Source organism: Lithobates pipiens, unplaced genomic scaffold (assembly GCF_037356315.1).
Source record: "Lithobates pipiens isolate NorthernLeopardFrog02 unplaced genomic scaffold, aLitPip1_a1.2 Scaffold_30, whole genome shotgun sequence".
NCBI lineage: Eukaryota > Metazoa > Chordata > Amphibia > Anura > Ranidae > Lithobates > Lithobates pipiens.
Genome location: NW_027507791.1, coordinates 74,990,934 through 75,005,222, shown reverse-complemented (window position 1 = coordinate 75,005,222; position 14,289 = coordinate 74,990,934). Strand labels below are relative to the sequence as shown.

Sequence of the window (14,289 nt, the reverse complement as noted above, 5' to 3'; positions counted from 1 at the left end):
TCTCTTTCTTCATAAAAACTACACAGGATTACAATACATGTCCACGCTCTATGTCCTATATACCCCCAGTAGGTTTAGATCTACTTAGTTAAAGTAGAGTACATCGCATTCCCAGTCAGGCTCCCCACCTACTTGGGGTATCTTTGCTAGGGACTAGTATATCGGTATTCGTTTGTATCATTGTTTACCGATTATGGTTTTAATGGTTCCCAAGTTTGTTTTTAGGATGCAGACCCAATGGCTGACAATCTCTCTTTCCCATTCAGGCACGAGAAGCTTCAACAGATCCAGTAAAGACTCTTAATGGCGGCATTAAAGGTGGTCCCTTATAATGTTTGTGGTCTATGTTCACCTAACAAGTATAGCAAACTCTGGCTCAAACTCTGTATCTACACAAAAACAGTATGAATACATTGTTATTATATGGCCATTGTGCTTCCGAGAATCCTTGATTGGCATCATCATGTCACAGAAATTCTGGGTCCTTGTTGAGAAATTTATGGCAGGAAGGAATCTGTCTCATGCTGTGTGGCTCATGAGTGAATTTAGGGGACTGACCAAGCATGCCTCTCCCACTACGGTACATGTCCTGCTCTTCTGAGAAATGAAAAAAAAACAAAAAAAAAAAAAAACAGGGCTGGTGCCCCATCTCCTCCTTGGCACCACTTAGAGGTTTCTCCTTGTTTTTACCAGGTGAAAATCTTTCCTTTTTTAGGACGTGGGCCAGGGATGGGGAGGTGCACTGCAGCCGGTTTCTCATAAATGATGGGTTACTACTGCTGGAAACTCTAAAAAGAGCAATATGGGAGATACCCACTGGATGCCTGGCATTATACACAACTCCATAATTTCTTCTCTAGTTAAGCTCCTAATATTTGCTTGGTATCCATACTTATGTCCCATATGCCCTTTGAGAAGCCCAGATCTTAAGCTCTATCTTGGTCTTATACAAGTGCTTTTCATCGGTAGACCCTCAGGTGAAACTTATTCTTGGTAGAAAAAGGATATCAATAACCTTAACCTAATATATAAGGGATCCACACATGTAAAACTTTCTCCCAACAACATAATCTTTGTGTTAGGAACAAATTCTGCTTACACACCAAATCGCATTTTTCAACCACAATGTGGTGCTGTATTTTCATGTAACTGTTCAAAATCCAAAATCAGGAGCATGTTCAACATGTGCCATAACTGTTGTATTTAAACATACTTGGGGGACACTTTAACCACTTAAGGACCGCCGTATTGCCATTGTACGTCATCGCAATGGCACAGGCAGGCACAAGCACGTACATGTACGTGCCTGCCTTCCAGCGGGTGGGGGGTCCGATCGGACCCCCTCCCGCTGGATACGGTGGTCCGGTTCGCTTCAGGAGTGATCCGAGATGAGGGGATGGCCGTTGGTTTCTGGCTGCCCCCTCTCGATCGCTCCTGGCGAATGAGAAGCTTCCGCCCACTGTGTATTGTATACACAGGCAGGGAGGAAGTGATGTCATCCTCCTCGGGGCGGTCTTTTTGACCAGACTACGAGGAGAAGACAAAGTAAGTCTGCACCAACACTACTCTAACACATAGGCACACACAGGCACACAAACCCCCCCCCCCCCGATCCTGATTCCCCCCCCAGTCACAGTGTCACTGATTGCAGTGATCATTTATTTACTGATCACTGCATTCAGTGTCAGTTGTAACAGTAAAAACTGTCAGGGCAGTTAGTGTTAAGTCCAGGGTAGCCCCCTACCACCCCCCAATAAAGGTTTAACCCCCTGATTGCCCCTAGAGTTAACCCTTTCACCCCCTTTTGCCAGTGTCACTAAGCGATCTTTTTCTGATCGCTGCATTAGTGTCGCTAGGTATTTTTTTTAGGTTCACCGCCAGGTTTTTATAGCGCTAGGTACCCCGATATACTACCCAATAATGGTTTTAACCCCCTGATTGCCCCTAGTTAACCCTTTCACCAGCGATCACAGTATAAGTGTCACTGGTGACGCTGGTTAGCCAGTTAGTTATTTAGGTTCCCCGTCAGGTTTTTACATAGCGCCAGGGACCCCCATATACTACCTAATAAAAATTTGAACCCCCTGATTGCCCCTAGTTAACCCTTTCACCAGTGATCACCGTATAAGTGTTACGGGTGACTCTGGTTAGTTTGCTTTTTATAGCATCAGGGCATCCACCATTTATTACCCAATAAAGGTTTAACCCCCTGATCACCCGGCGGGTGATATCAATTAGGTTTTAGGGTCAGGGTCTGCGTCGCCCCAGGCAGCGCTAGGTTAGTGCCAGTACCGCTAAACACCCACACGCAAAGCATAAACCTCCCATAGTGGTATAGTATCTGAACAGATCAATATCTGATCAGATCTATACTAGCGTCCCCAGCAGTTTAGGGTTCCAAAAAAACGCATTGTTAGCGGGATCAGCCCAGATACCTGCTAGCACCTGCGTTTTGCCCCTCCGCCCAGCCCACCCAAGTGCAGTATCGATCGATCACTGTCACTTACAAAACACTAAACACATAACTTCAGCGATCGCAGAGTCAGGCCTGATCCCTGCGATCGCTAACAGTTTTTTTGGTAGCATTTTATATTTAAATCTGGAAGGCAGTGCTTGGTTTTCGGGGTCCCGTACGTGGCTAGGCTCCCAAAAAGTCCCCCACGTGTGGTATCCCCGTACTCAGGAGAAGCAGCAGAATTTATTTTGGGGTGTAATTTGACTTATGCCCATAGCATGTGTGAGCAATATATCATTTAGTGACAACTTTGTGCAAAAAAAATTAAAAATTGTAAAATTCCTGCAACTTGTGGCAAAATATAAAATATTTCATGGACTCAACATGCCTCTCAGTAAATAGCTTGGGGTGTCTACTTTCCAAAATAGGGTCATTTGGGGGGGTTTTGTGTTATTTGGGCATTTTATGGCCTTCAAAACTGGGATAGGTAGTGAGGAGTGAAATCAAAAATTTGCACCCTTAGAAATCCTGAAGGCAGTGATTGGTTTTCGGGGTGCCGTAGGCAGCTAGACTCCTAAAAAGTCCCACACATGTGGTATCCCCGTACTCAAGAGAAGCAGCAGAATATATTTTGGGGTGCAATTCCACATATAACTATAGCATGTGTGAGCAATATATCATTTAGTGACAACTTTTTGTAAACTTTTTTTTTTTTTTTGTGTCATTATTCAATCACTTGGGACAAAAAAAAAAAAAAAAAATATTCAATGGGCTCAACATGCCTCTCCACAACTTCCTTGGGGTGTCTACTTTCCAAAATGGGGTCATTTGGGGGGGGGGGGGTTTGTACTGCCCTGCCATTTTAGCACCTCAAGAAATGAGATAGGCAGTCGTAAATTAAAATCTGTGTAAATTCCAGAAAATGTACTCTAGTTTGTAGACGCTTTTGCGCAAACCAATAAATATATACGCTTATTGACATTTTTTTTACTAAAGACATGTGGCTGAATAAATTTTGCCCTAAATGTTTGATTAAAATTGAGTTTATTCGATTTTTCTTATAACAAAAAGTAGAAAATATCATTTTTTCTCAAAATTTTCGGTCTTTTTCCATTTATATCGCAAAAAATAAAAATCGCAGACGCAATCAAATACCATCAAAAGAAAGCTCTATTTGTGGGAAGAAAAGGACGCAAATTTCGTTTGGGTACAACATTGCATGACCGCGCAATTACCAGTTAAAGCAGTGCAGTGCGAAATTGTAAAAAGACCTCTGGTCCTTAGGCTGTTTGTTGGTCCGGGGCTGAAGTGGTTAAGAGTGCTAAATCACTCTTATTTCTTTCACCTGGCATCTCATTGGCCTGCTTTCTAAATCCAAATAGTGGCTGGAGTGGTCATACTCTGATGAGGTTACCTTGAATCAAAGCCCGAGAAAGTGCAGGCCAGCATGCTGTCCGTTTCCAAGTGGAACCCTCACTCTGTGCCCATTACAGTCTGCCCCTTATAGAGCATAGTATAAATAAAGGTAGCAGGGGTTTCTAAGGTTTTTTTTTTTTTCTGACTGGACTCCAAATGGATTCGCCTATAGATCCACATACCCCCTTGATCAGACCATCAAAATTATCATAATCATAAGCTTGCTACAGCTAGTGAGATTTTTGCGGTGTTGAAATGAAAGGATTTTGCCAACCATTGCAGTGCTGCTCCACATCACAGCCTGAATTTCACAGCCTATTCAAATATCACCAAAGGCTGCGGTGTGGAGCCTACTGTGTCCTATGGAGTTCTCTCTACCTAACCCTTTGGAAAGAACTCTATAACTGAGAGGAGGGGTCAGTCACATGAGTACGATGGACTATTTTTTCCCCTTTCGGTATTATCAATACCTCGCTGCTTGCTTTGGTTTGAAGTCCAGAAGCAAGCAAAGCACAAGGCACATTTGTAAAGCATGTTGCTATGGTTTATAAATGTAAATTTTTAAAGCAGCAGTATGGCTATGGCAAGGCCATACCTCTGGTTTATAACTGGGACCCATAGTGTTGAGGTACAGTTAGAGACAATGTTGCCCAAGTGTCATCTGACACATTGAGTGGATTTATCCACTTTGATTTGTGGTTTAATAATGCAGAAAATAAGGTTTCTATTCTTCAATTTTTTTTAAAGATCCAGGCCTATACCACCATCATTTGGCTCCCATATACCCAAAAAGGGTACTGACACCTCTGGTTCAAAACACTTGATCTAGAACAAAAAAACTGCGTGAGTTTTAAATGGCTAGACCTAACAGACAAAATATATTTTTTTACAGCGCAATTAACCAAGTAACTGCACAAGCAATGTTATTCATACACCGGTGAACAAGCCTATACGTGAAAGACGAAAAATTATCAATGTATTGCCTACCTTGTGTTTAAAGCTGCCAAGAGAGATTTCTTTTGACCAGTAGTAAACTGTGAAATCTGGACTTCTTTGTCTTCAAAAAAAAAATAAAAAAATGAAATAAAAACACATTTATAACTCACAAAAAAAGAAAATGACAACAGCTCAGTCAACTTTAACTGGACAGGGGGGTGTGCAATGGGAGTATTCCATTAAGTACAAACTAACCTGCCCAACACTTATTACTAACCAACAAAGATGCCCTTGTCAAGAGTGTCTCCAAATTTACAATACAAACAGTAGTCTCAATATATTTGTGGAAATTGCCATGCTTCTCAAGCTGCCCTTATGTTGTATTTTTTTATGATATACCATAGTAATATTACATTTTTTCCAGACAGTAGATGGAGCTGTATGCTCCGTTATCTTCTAAACTGTAAAACTTGACAGGGAAACATTTCCTCTGTGCCCAGTTTTTAAAAGCAGATAGATTGAGAGTCGGCTGAGGAACTCCACAAGCTCCATGGTGTTGCTGGTAAATGGCCATCAGTTTCTAATACGGATTGCTGGACGACCAGAGCACAGAGATTTTAAACATGGTGCAATGCATTTATCAAGGTATGTTATATATGGTTGTAGAAATACAACTTGCTGATTTTTCCCTGAACAGAACTGTACTGGAACACGGTAAAAAGCATTAAAAAAAAAAATAAAATAAAAGGTATCAAAAACACACCGCACCCCAGTACAGTAAAAAAGCATCTGGAAACGCATCAAAAAAATACTGGAGCACATCAAAAACGTGTTAACGCGCATGCAGAAATGCACCCGGAACGGATCTGAAGGACGTTTTTGTAGTGTGAACGGGCACTAAATCATTGACCCAAAACTGTTAATGCTGAATTCAAGGAATGGAAATTTTTGCATAGTTACATTAATCCAGTGTTGATTAATGCAAATATGCATATTCCAAACCCAACTGATCCCTGCGGAAGCAGAGATTTACTGCAATATCCACTGCTATTACAGTGACCACATAGGTTGCTTACTCAGCATGGGTGCCATTCAGACAACATCTTGCCTTCTCCTCAATAGATGCAAAAGGTGCTTTATTTGGACAAGCTGGAGAGGCGGGGCAGTGACACGTCAATCTTCACCTCATTCAAATCAGAGAACGACTTGTATTCATTCAAAATACAAGGCGTTTTCTCAATGGTGTCAGTGCTGAGCAAATTAGCCCGTGTTCACTATACAGCAAGGCAGCCACTTGGTAGTAGATAGCAAGGATCACTGTAATAGGGGCAGCTACTAAAGTGATTCTCCACTTCCACAGAAATCAGCCAGATATGGAATTAGCTAAAATTATTTGTACAAGGTGGACCAATATAACTATGCAAAAATAGTCCATAGCAGTTATCTAGCCTATATACAGCAATATGGACATTTAGCAAAGGGTTACTCACTTTTCTGCCTGATGCTCTCCTGTGGTTTCTTCTTGATCACATGGTCATTTGTACCATCATGAAAATGTTTTGTCACAAGAACCTATCAAACAAGAAAGAAAGAAAAAAAAAAAAAAACGATCAAAGTACTTTTAATATTATCCATTTTTTTCCCTTAACTTTAGAAATACCATCTAGAGAAAGAATAAACCTAAACATACAGTTTAGGCAAACATGAAACCTTTGCATGCAAACTAGCTCATCGTCTCTGCTAAAAGGCTCTTAAAGCTGACTTTTTTTTTCATCTTTCCATCTTTTAATATCTTCTGCCTTTGTTGTTTTAAACTTTGGATAGTAAAACATGTTTTCTTCTGCCAGTAAATAGCTTATACAGCGCACTTCCCGTTTCTTGTCTGGTCATTAACCTAGGCTTATGACATCATGCACGGCTCTCTATTACTCTGGTGAGAGTTTGTCAGGAAGGGATGAGTCATAAGAGGGCCAATAAGAGCTGCAAAGCTAGAGGTGTGCCTCTGTATAAATGCAAGAAGTGAACAGGTAGCAGTTTCAGCTGCCCAAAGTTAAAATGGTTGCAGCCAGACTTCGTGGAGCGAGATTTCTACAGCATATTTGGCAAGTACAAAATCACAGTAAAAATAAAATAATATGCAAAGTGGTTGGAGGGAAGCTTCAGAATGGCAAAGATGTTTTTATTACAAATTATGTGAGCAGACTGCAGTTCCTCTTTAAAGAACATAACTTATAATTTAGAAGTCTGTCGGTCTTATAGCTGCGCCATCTTTAACGTTATGTATTTTTAGGGTGTGCCTCCCAAGTCTATCTTTGTTTTTCAATTGTAAGGGTCCTGACCAGATCCCTTGGGCTGGAGCACCCCATCCCCCCGACCATTACCTCTTATTAGTGTCCACCTCTGTTATAGGAGTCCTTTAGTTCTTCCACATGGAGGAGCATATTTCTCCCATGGTTGAGAAGCAGGATCTTTCATTCTATGAATAGTGTAGGACCCACTGATAATGGGAAACTTAGACGCAATAGTGGGCTTAAGCACTATGTGGCCATATGGTGTGACTAAATCCCCAAATGTTTTGCTTATTTGCTGAATATGTTCAGGTGTCTTAAACAGTCTTGCAGGATTTAAATGTAATTTTAGTATGTGTACACTGTAATCTTTTCCCCTGTCTGTCGGTCTTAGACCCCTTTCACACCAGGGCGTTTTGCAGGCGCTATAGCGTTAGAAATAGCGCCTGCAAAACGCCCTAAAGAAGCTGCACCATTGTGTGTAATGTGAAAGCCCTGAGGGCTTTCACACTACAGCGGTGCGCTGGCAGGACGTCAGAAAAAAGTCCTACCAGCAGCTTCTTTGGAGCGGTGAAGGAGCGGTGTGTTTACCGCTCCTGCCCATTGAAATCAATGGGGCAGCGCTGTAATGCCGCCGGCAAAACGCCGCTATTGCGGCGTATTGCCGGCGGTTTTAACCCTTTCGCGGCCACTAGCGGGGGGTAAAAGCACCCCGCTAGCGGACGAAATGCGCCGCAAATCCGGCGGTAAAACGCCGCTAAAAATAGCGGCGTTTTACCGCCGACGCAAGGTGCGGTGTGGTGTGAAAGGGGTCTTATAGCTGCACCATCTTTAATGTTATGTATTTTTAGGGTGTGCCCTCGAATTCCATCTTTGTTTGATGGGGTAGCTGTCTACCAAGATCAGCTGGACAGAAGTTCTAACCTTCTGGCAGATCCACCAGTTCATATATATGCACCATTTAACTATTTAGACTTTGAATTGAGCTTAGCTTAGCTTAAAGAAAACCATTAAGTTGACAATTTGTTTTGCTTCACATAGATTATAAAACATTTTTTCCCCCGCCCCAATTTACCTTTTTTTGTTGCTTTAAACGTTTCACAATCTCTTTTTTTTGTTTAGTAGGACCATTTTAGTCCCGTTTCACACTGCTGCGATGCTGGAAAAGCAGCGATTCCTGTGTATTTACCGCACCACACAGCAATTGCACTGTGTTCATGCAATTTTGCTGTGGGTGTCAATTAAAAGATAACGACACCTCAAAAGCAGCTTGAAAACGGAGTGTGTTTGCCTGAACCGAATCTCATGGGCATGAACACCCATGCAATCCAGTTTGAGTGAGAACAAAAAAAAAAAAGCTGCCGTGCCTTTTTCATGCAGATGCGGTGCGTTTTGAGCCAAAAATGAATGGGCTTAAATCACACTGCACAGAATCGCATGTAATTTGCACAGAAGTGTGAATCACATGCGATGCAACAGTGTGAACCGAGGCTTATGCAGAATTTACTGCAATTTTTTTTTTTTTAGGTGAACGCAAGGAGCCAAGTTATCAGGAATTAGAAAGTCATTCCTTCTCACCTTTGGAGAGTGGGAGTTCATGGATGTTCTATTTTTCTGTACTGATGAACCACTAACAGCATCTGAAAAATAATTATGCATAGATATTAAGTCAGGTATAAATGCATGCAATATATATATCCTGCTATGGGGCAATAGAAGCATTAACATTATCCATCCAGTTTCTTTTTCTGCAATGTTATAAATCAGGGAGGAGAGAGAAGGAGAGAGAAAAATCCCTTAACTTTGTTTTGGGGATATTCCCCACCCTTTGAAAATGGGCTATTCTAGACCACAATGCCATTGGACGATCGAGTTTAAGGGGGTACTTCCAAAAAATGGTTTGATGGTCTAGGATGAATTCTAATAATGCTGCAGCTTTCAGAACTTCTCCAAAGGTGCATGGAAATGTGTCATCGGACAAACCGCATAGTAGGTGCAAGCATAGTTCATTAAAGCCTTTGATGATTGCTTGCTTCCTGAAAAGTCATCCAAATTAATTTTGTTGGCCAATGTCATAAAGCTGGGTTCTCAGTGAACAGCCCATTTTCATTGAAGAGCTATACAGAACCTGCAGATCCTGTACACCAACCACTCATAGCAATCTGCTTCTGCTCTTTACTCCTTTTTCTGTCCATCAGTTGGTGTGTCCTTGTCACCAGCTTTAGCTTAATGAGGGGGAACGTATAGTGCATTATCAGAGAGCATGTAGTTTCAGTCATCATAGTGGTCACCTTGAGCCCCATACACACTATCAGATTTTCTGCAGATATTTCCTTCAAATTTACCAAAAACAAATAATATGAGGTCAAACCTTAGGAGTTTCAATGTGTATGCAATCAGGCAGGCCCTTGCACTACATGGTTTTGGTAAATCTGCAGAAAATGTGATAGTGTGTATGGGGCTTAAGTGTAACATTTGATGTGACTTTATCATACATGCTTGTTCTAACAAATTTGTGTTTCTGTATTAATTTGAGATTTGTAGATTATTGGTGGTTAAAGTAAAAATCTGATAAAATCAGTCTGTATTTGTAGTAAAGCAGGCTTGTTATACTAACTGTGGAACCTAAGGGGTTAATCCTCTTTGTTGTGTAAAAAGGCTCTTTGATCCTGCTTCTCTGAACCTCCCCTCCTTCCACAGTCCCCAATTTATCTGCCGATAGAATTAGGGGTCGACCAATATCTTTTTCAGGGCCGATACCACTTTTTCAGTCACCTCTCAGGCCGATGCCTGGTATCAAGTCCCGATATTCTGTACATCACCACCACCTGCCATCTGATGCAACATGTCACTTGTCAGTGTCACCTGCCACCCAGATGCAGCATGTCACCTGCCACCCAGATGCCAAAATGCCACTTGCCACTGTCACCCAGATGCAGCTTGTCACTACATACACTACTTCTGGCAGCCTCTCCCCAGCGTCGTCCAAGTGGGTAAACTTCCACATGGGGGAAGTCAGTGAGAGATGAGGTAACTATCTCACTGCTCGCCCACGGCTGCAGCTCTTTCAAGAGCAGCATTTGCAGCCCTGCTGTAGGGGGCGGAACAGCGGCGATGCGAGGCGGGCAGTGAGAGATGATGTCATCTCTCTGCTGCCTGCCGCACTGCTAATAGATTGGCAGAGACTGCAGCGAATGCTGCACAGGGACAGGGGGAGAAGGTCTGACTAATATTTACAATATCAGTACGTTTCTTACCAATACCGATAATTTGAAAAATGTGAATATCGGCCCCTGATAATCAGCCACTGAGATAACCAGTCAACCCCTAGATAGAACAGAGCCTTGGGGCAAGCTGCACATGCCCAGTTTTGTGTGTACAGTTTTTTGTGTATTTTTTTTCTAGAGTGGGTGCATGTGATCAGTACAGGGCCAATCAGTACTATCCAGGCAGGGTCCTGCAGCCCCTTAGGACAGTCAGAGTAGAATGAAAACTGCTCCTACAAGCTTTAATCAGAAACTGATAGACACAAAGCAGTTTATATTGACTAAAATAATAGAATTTCCATGTTCTGTGTACTGTGTGAGACCAGATATAGTGAATGCAGAGTCCTGGGATTAGTAACACTTTAAGTGTGTGGATAGAGATCGAGATATACACACACACACACACACACACACACACACACACACACACACACTTCATATGCTTTGTCTACTGCAGCTAATATCCTTGGCATCATACTAAGGCAGGCCATACAGAATTCATATTTTTTCCTTCGTGCACAAAGCATAGGTTTGCCTAAATCCCAACTCTAGGGCTGGGATTGCCCCTTTCCTTTCTTGCCCCCACCCCCTTTAAAGCACCCCTGGCAAACTTTTTTCTAGGCATTTTCAGTCTAGACTGATGTTTTAATAGTTCCTACTCACCACCTTGTTCCTCTGACAGATCTTAAATGCTGCAGAGCCACATCGGTCCTTTGATGATCTCTGCAGCATTCTGCTGAGTCCAGGATGGGCAGCAGAGCCTTGGTTGGCTGGGCTTACAGGAAGAGGGCTGGGAGTTGCTTGGCACCATGTTACATCCTAACTATGGGTGTAACAGCTAACATGGTCTTAAAAGGTCATCGTTTTTACTACTCTGTCTGACCCTGTAAATTTTTACCAAGGTTGGTTAGCATTAAAAAGAGAAAAAAAAAAAAAGCCCATTAGCAACCATGAATGTATTATGCTCAATCTTGGTCAGGTCACTAGAGGGCGCTATTCTGTTACTTTTAAGCTCACTGATGATGAAACTCAACAACACAAACATTTCAGGGTATTAGAACACAACACTATAATAAATTGCAGAAGGTATATTTTTGTGTCATATGCCACTTCAACAAGGTAACAAAATCAGAAGTGTTACACCTAAAAAAAAAAAAAAAAAATTATACTTTTAGAGCTCATGCTCACACAGGTTTGCAAGAACAAACGTCCTCTAGCGTAAGACCCCCAGCGTTTTCTCACACCCAAACATTTGGCCATAGAAGTAAATGGTTGAGATGTTTTTACCCATATAAATGCCTATAACATATGTCCCAAGCCCAGAAGATACATCATAGGCCTCATGCTCACTATGCTCTTCTGAACAATTTGCTCCCGACAGGGTAAAAGCAGCCTTAAAAAAGCGCCTATTTTTTCAAATGTGTTTAGGTATGTTTAGATGCGTTCAGGTACATCAAGCATTAGGGCATTCATATATTCCATTGGCCAGAATAGTCATTTATTTTGGACATTAAAATGAACAAGTTGGATGATTTTTCTGCTCAAACATTCCTCTCCTAATGTAATTTTAGTATGTGTAGATTTCTGTGAAGGGACATGGGCTAACATAGAGGGGCATTTAGTGGCAGAGAAAAAAAAAAAACATGCACCTCAACCATGCACTTTTCTGGCTGGTTGTACGTGCCTCCTCAGGTCCCCTTGTGTGGGAAAATGCCGGGTGTTTTATTCTAAGCCTCCTTTGTGTCTGCAAATGTCTGTGTGCATGTATCCTTATAAGAATCATTTTATGTATTATAACAAAGATACCACTGCCTCATTGCACGTAAGTTACAATCAAAATGGCAGCCTCCAGCACTGATGCGAAGGTGCTTGGGGCAATATCACATATCAGCCAATCAAAATGCACAGCAGACAAATATGGACTTCAGTTGGCTGGAATGTCAGACTTTGTAACCCACCACAAGTACCAGCAAAGTGCAGTCCTAATCGAACGGGTATAATACTAAGTGGGGGCCATTCTATTTATGTGAATGAAAAGGGAGCTCTTCCAGAGAACCACTCAAATCTTTCATGTACATTGCTGCTGGTAAACGAACGTTTAGGTACAGTTGGGCGTTTTTTTTTTTCAGCTGACCCCGAACTCTCCTCTGTTATCTTATCAGTACATGTACACAGGGTCGTTTATAGTCGTTTCTAGGCAGGTGAGTTTAGAAGCATTTTTTTGGAGCGCAAAAGAAAAAAAATAAAAAAATAAAAAACACACAACACGTTCAGGGCGGATGTTCAGAGGCATCTGAAACACCAAATGCCTGTAACTGCGTGTAAACGCGGTAACGTGTTTCATCTTTATTTTTGCCCATTTGAAATAAAAAAGCTTCTAAATGCAAACGCAGCAATGGCTGTGCTGCTATCAATCTATCCAATCAGGACCCGAGACACCGGCCAGAGCTGGTTTGATCGTCCCAGTCGCTGGAAAGACCGGGTTCAGGTAAGTAAAAGGGGGGCAGCTGCATCACAGGTATTTCAATGCAGGTATTTCTTCTCACTTCCTGTTTGGCTATGGGACAGGAAGCGAAGTTAAATCCCTGCAATGGGACACAGATGGTGGAAGGAAAAAAAAAAAAAAATCTGACAGGGGTTATAACCCTCCCTTGCTCTATTGTAAAATACAAAAAATAAAAAAAAACGTTTGCCTATAGTTCTGCTTCCCAACCAATCGCCGCAGTTACACTTAAAAAAAATAAAGAAATAAATCGCAGATCGCTGCCATTGCAATTGGAAAAAAAATAATAAAAATGCTATAAATCTATCCCCTATTTTGTAGACGCTATAAGTTTTGCGCAAACCAATCAATATATGCTTATTGCGATTTTTACCAAAAATATGTAGAAAAATACATAATCGGCCTAAACTGAGAAAAAATTACCTTTTTAAAAAAATAAAAAATTGGGATATTTATTATAGCAAAAAGTAGAGGTGATCAAATACCACCATAAGAAAGCTCTTAACTTTGTTTTGGGGATATCTCTCCCCCCCCCCCCTTTGAAAATGGGCTATTCTAGACCACAATGCCATTGGACGATCGAGTTTAAGGGGGTACTTCCAAAAAATGGTTTGATGGTCCAGGATAAATTCCAATAATGCTGCATGGAAATGTGTCAGAACTGCTACAAAGGTGCATGGAAATGTGTCATCGGACAAACCGCATAGTAGGTGCAAGCATAGTTCATTAAAGCCTTTGATGATTGCTTGCTTCCTGCAAAGTCATCCAAATGAATTTCGTTGGCTAATGTCATAAAGCTGGGTTTTCAGTGAACAGCCCATTTTCATTGAAGAGCTATACAGAACCTGCAGATCCTGTACACCAACCACTCATAGCAATCTGCTTCTGGTCTTTACTCCTTTTTCTGTGCATCAGTTGGTGTCTCCTTGTCACCAGCTTTAGCTTAATGAGGGGGAACGTATAGTGCATTATCAGGGAGCATGTAGTTTCAGTCATTATAACCGCCACCTTAAGCCCCATACACACTATCAGATTTTCTGCAGATTTTTTTCTTCAGATTTACCAAAACCATATAATATGAGGTCAAACCTTAGGAGTTTCAATTTTGTATGCAATCAGGCAGACCCTTGCACTACATGGTTTTGGTAAATCTGAAGGAAAAAAAAAAAAAAATCAGCAGAAAATCTGATAGTGTGTATGGGGCTTAAGTGTAACATTTGATATGAATTTATCATACATATTTGTTCTAACAAATCTGTGTTTCTGTATTAACTTGAGATTTGTAGATTATCGGTGGTTAAAGTAAAAATCTGGTAAAATCAGTATGTATATGTAGTAAAGCATGCTTGTTTTACTCACTGTGGAACCTAATGGGTTAATCCTCTGCATTGTGTAAAAAGGCTCTTAGATCCTGCTTCTCTGATC

The 14,289-nt window shown here is 41.4% G+C and overlaps 1 protein-coding gene across 2 annotated transcripts in view; it reads right to left on the bottom strand.

Annotated features, from left to right (window-relative positions):
• KIAA0586 (KIAA0586 ortholog) overlaps positions 1 to 14,289 on the bottom strand; it is a 216,805-nt gene that overhangs the window by 201,337 nt on the left and 1,179 nt on the right. For both annotated transcript variants that reach the window (XM_077464465.1, XM_077464466.1), the window contains exons 2-4: positions 8,674 to 8,735; positions 6,298 to 6,379; positions 4,859 to 4,928 (exon numbers count right to left, since the gene is read on the bottom strand). In XM_077464465.1, coding sequence (XP_077320591.1) covers positions 4,859 to 4,928; positions 6,298 to 6,379; positions 8,674 to 8,735 — 214 coding nt within the window. The remainder of the gene's footprint in view (positions 1 to 4,858; positions 4,929 to 6,297; positions 6,380 to 8,673; positions 8,736 to 14,289) is intronic.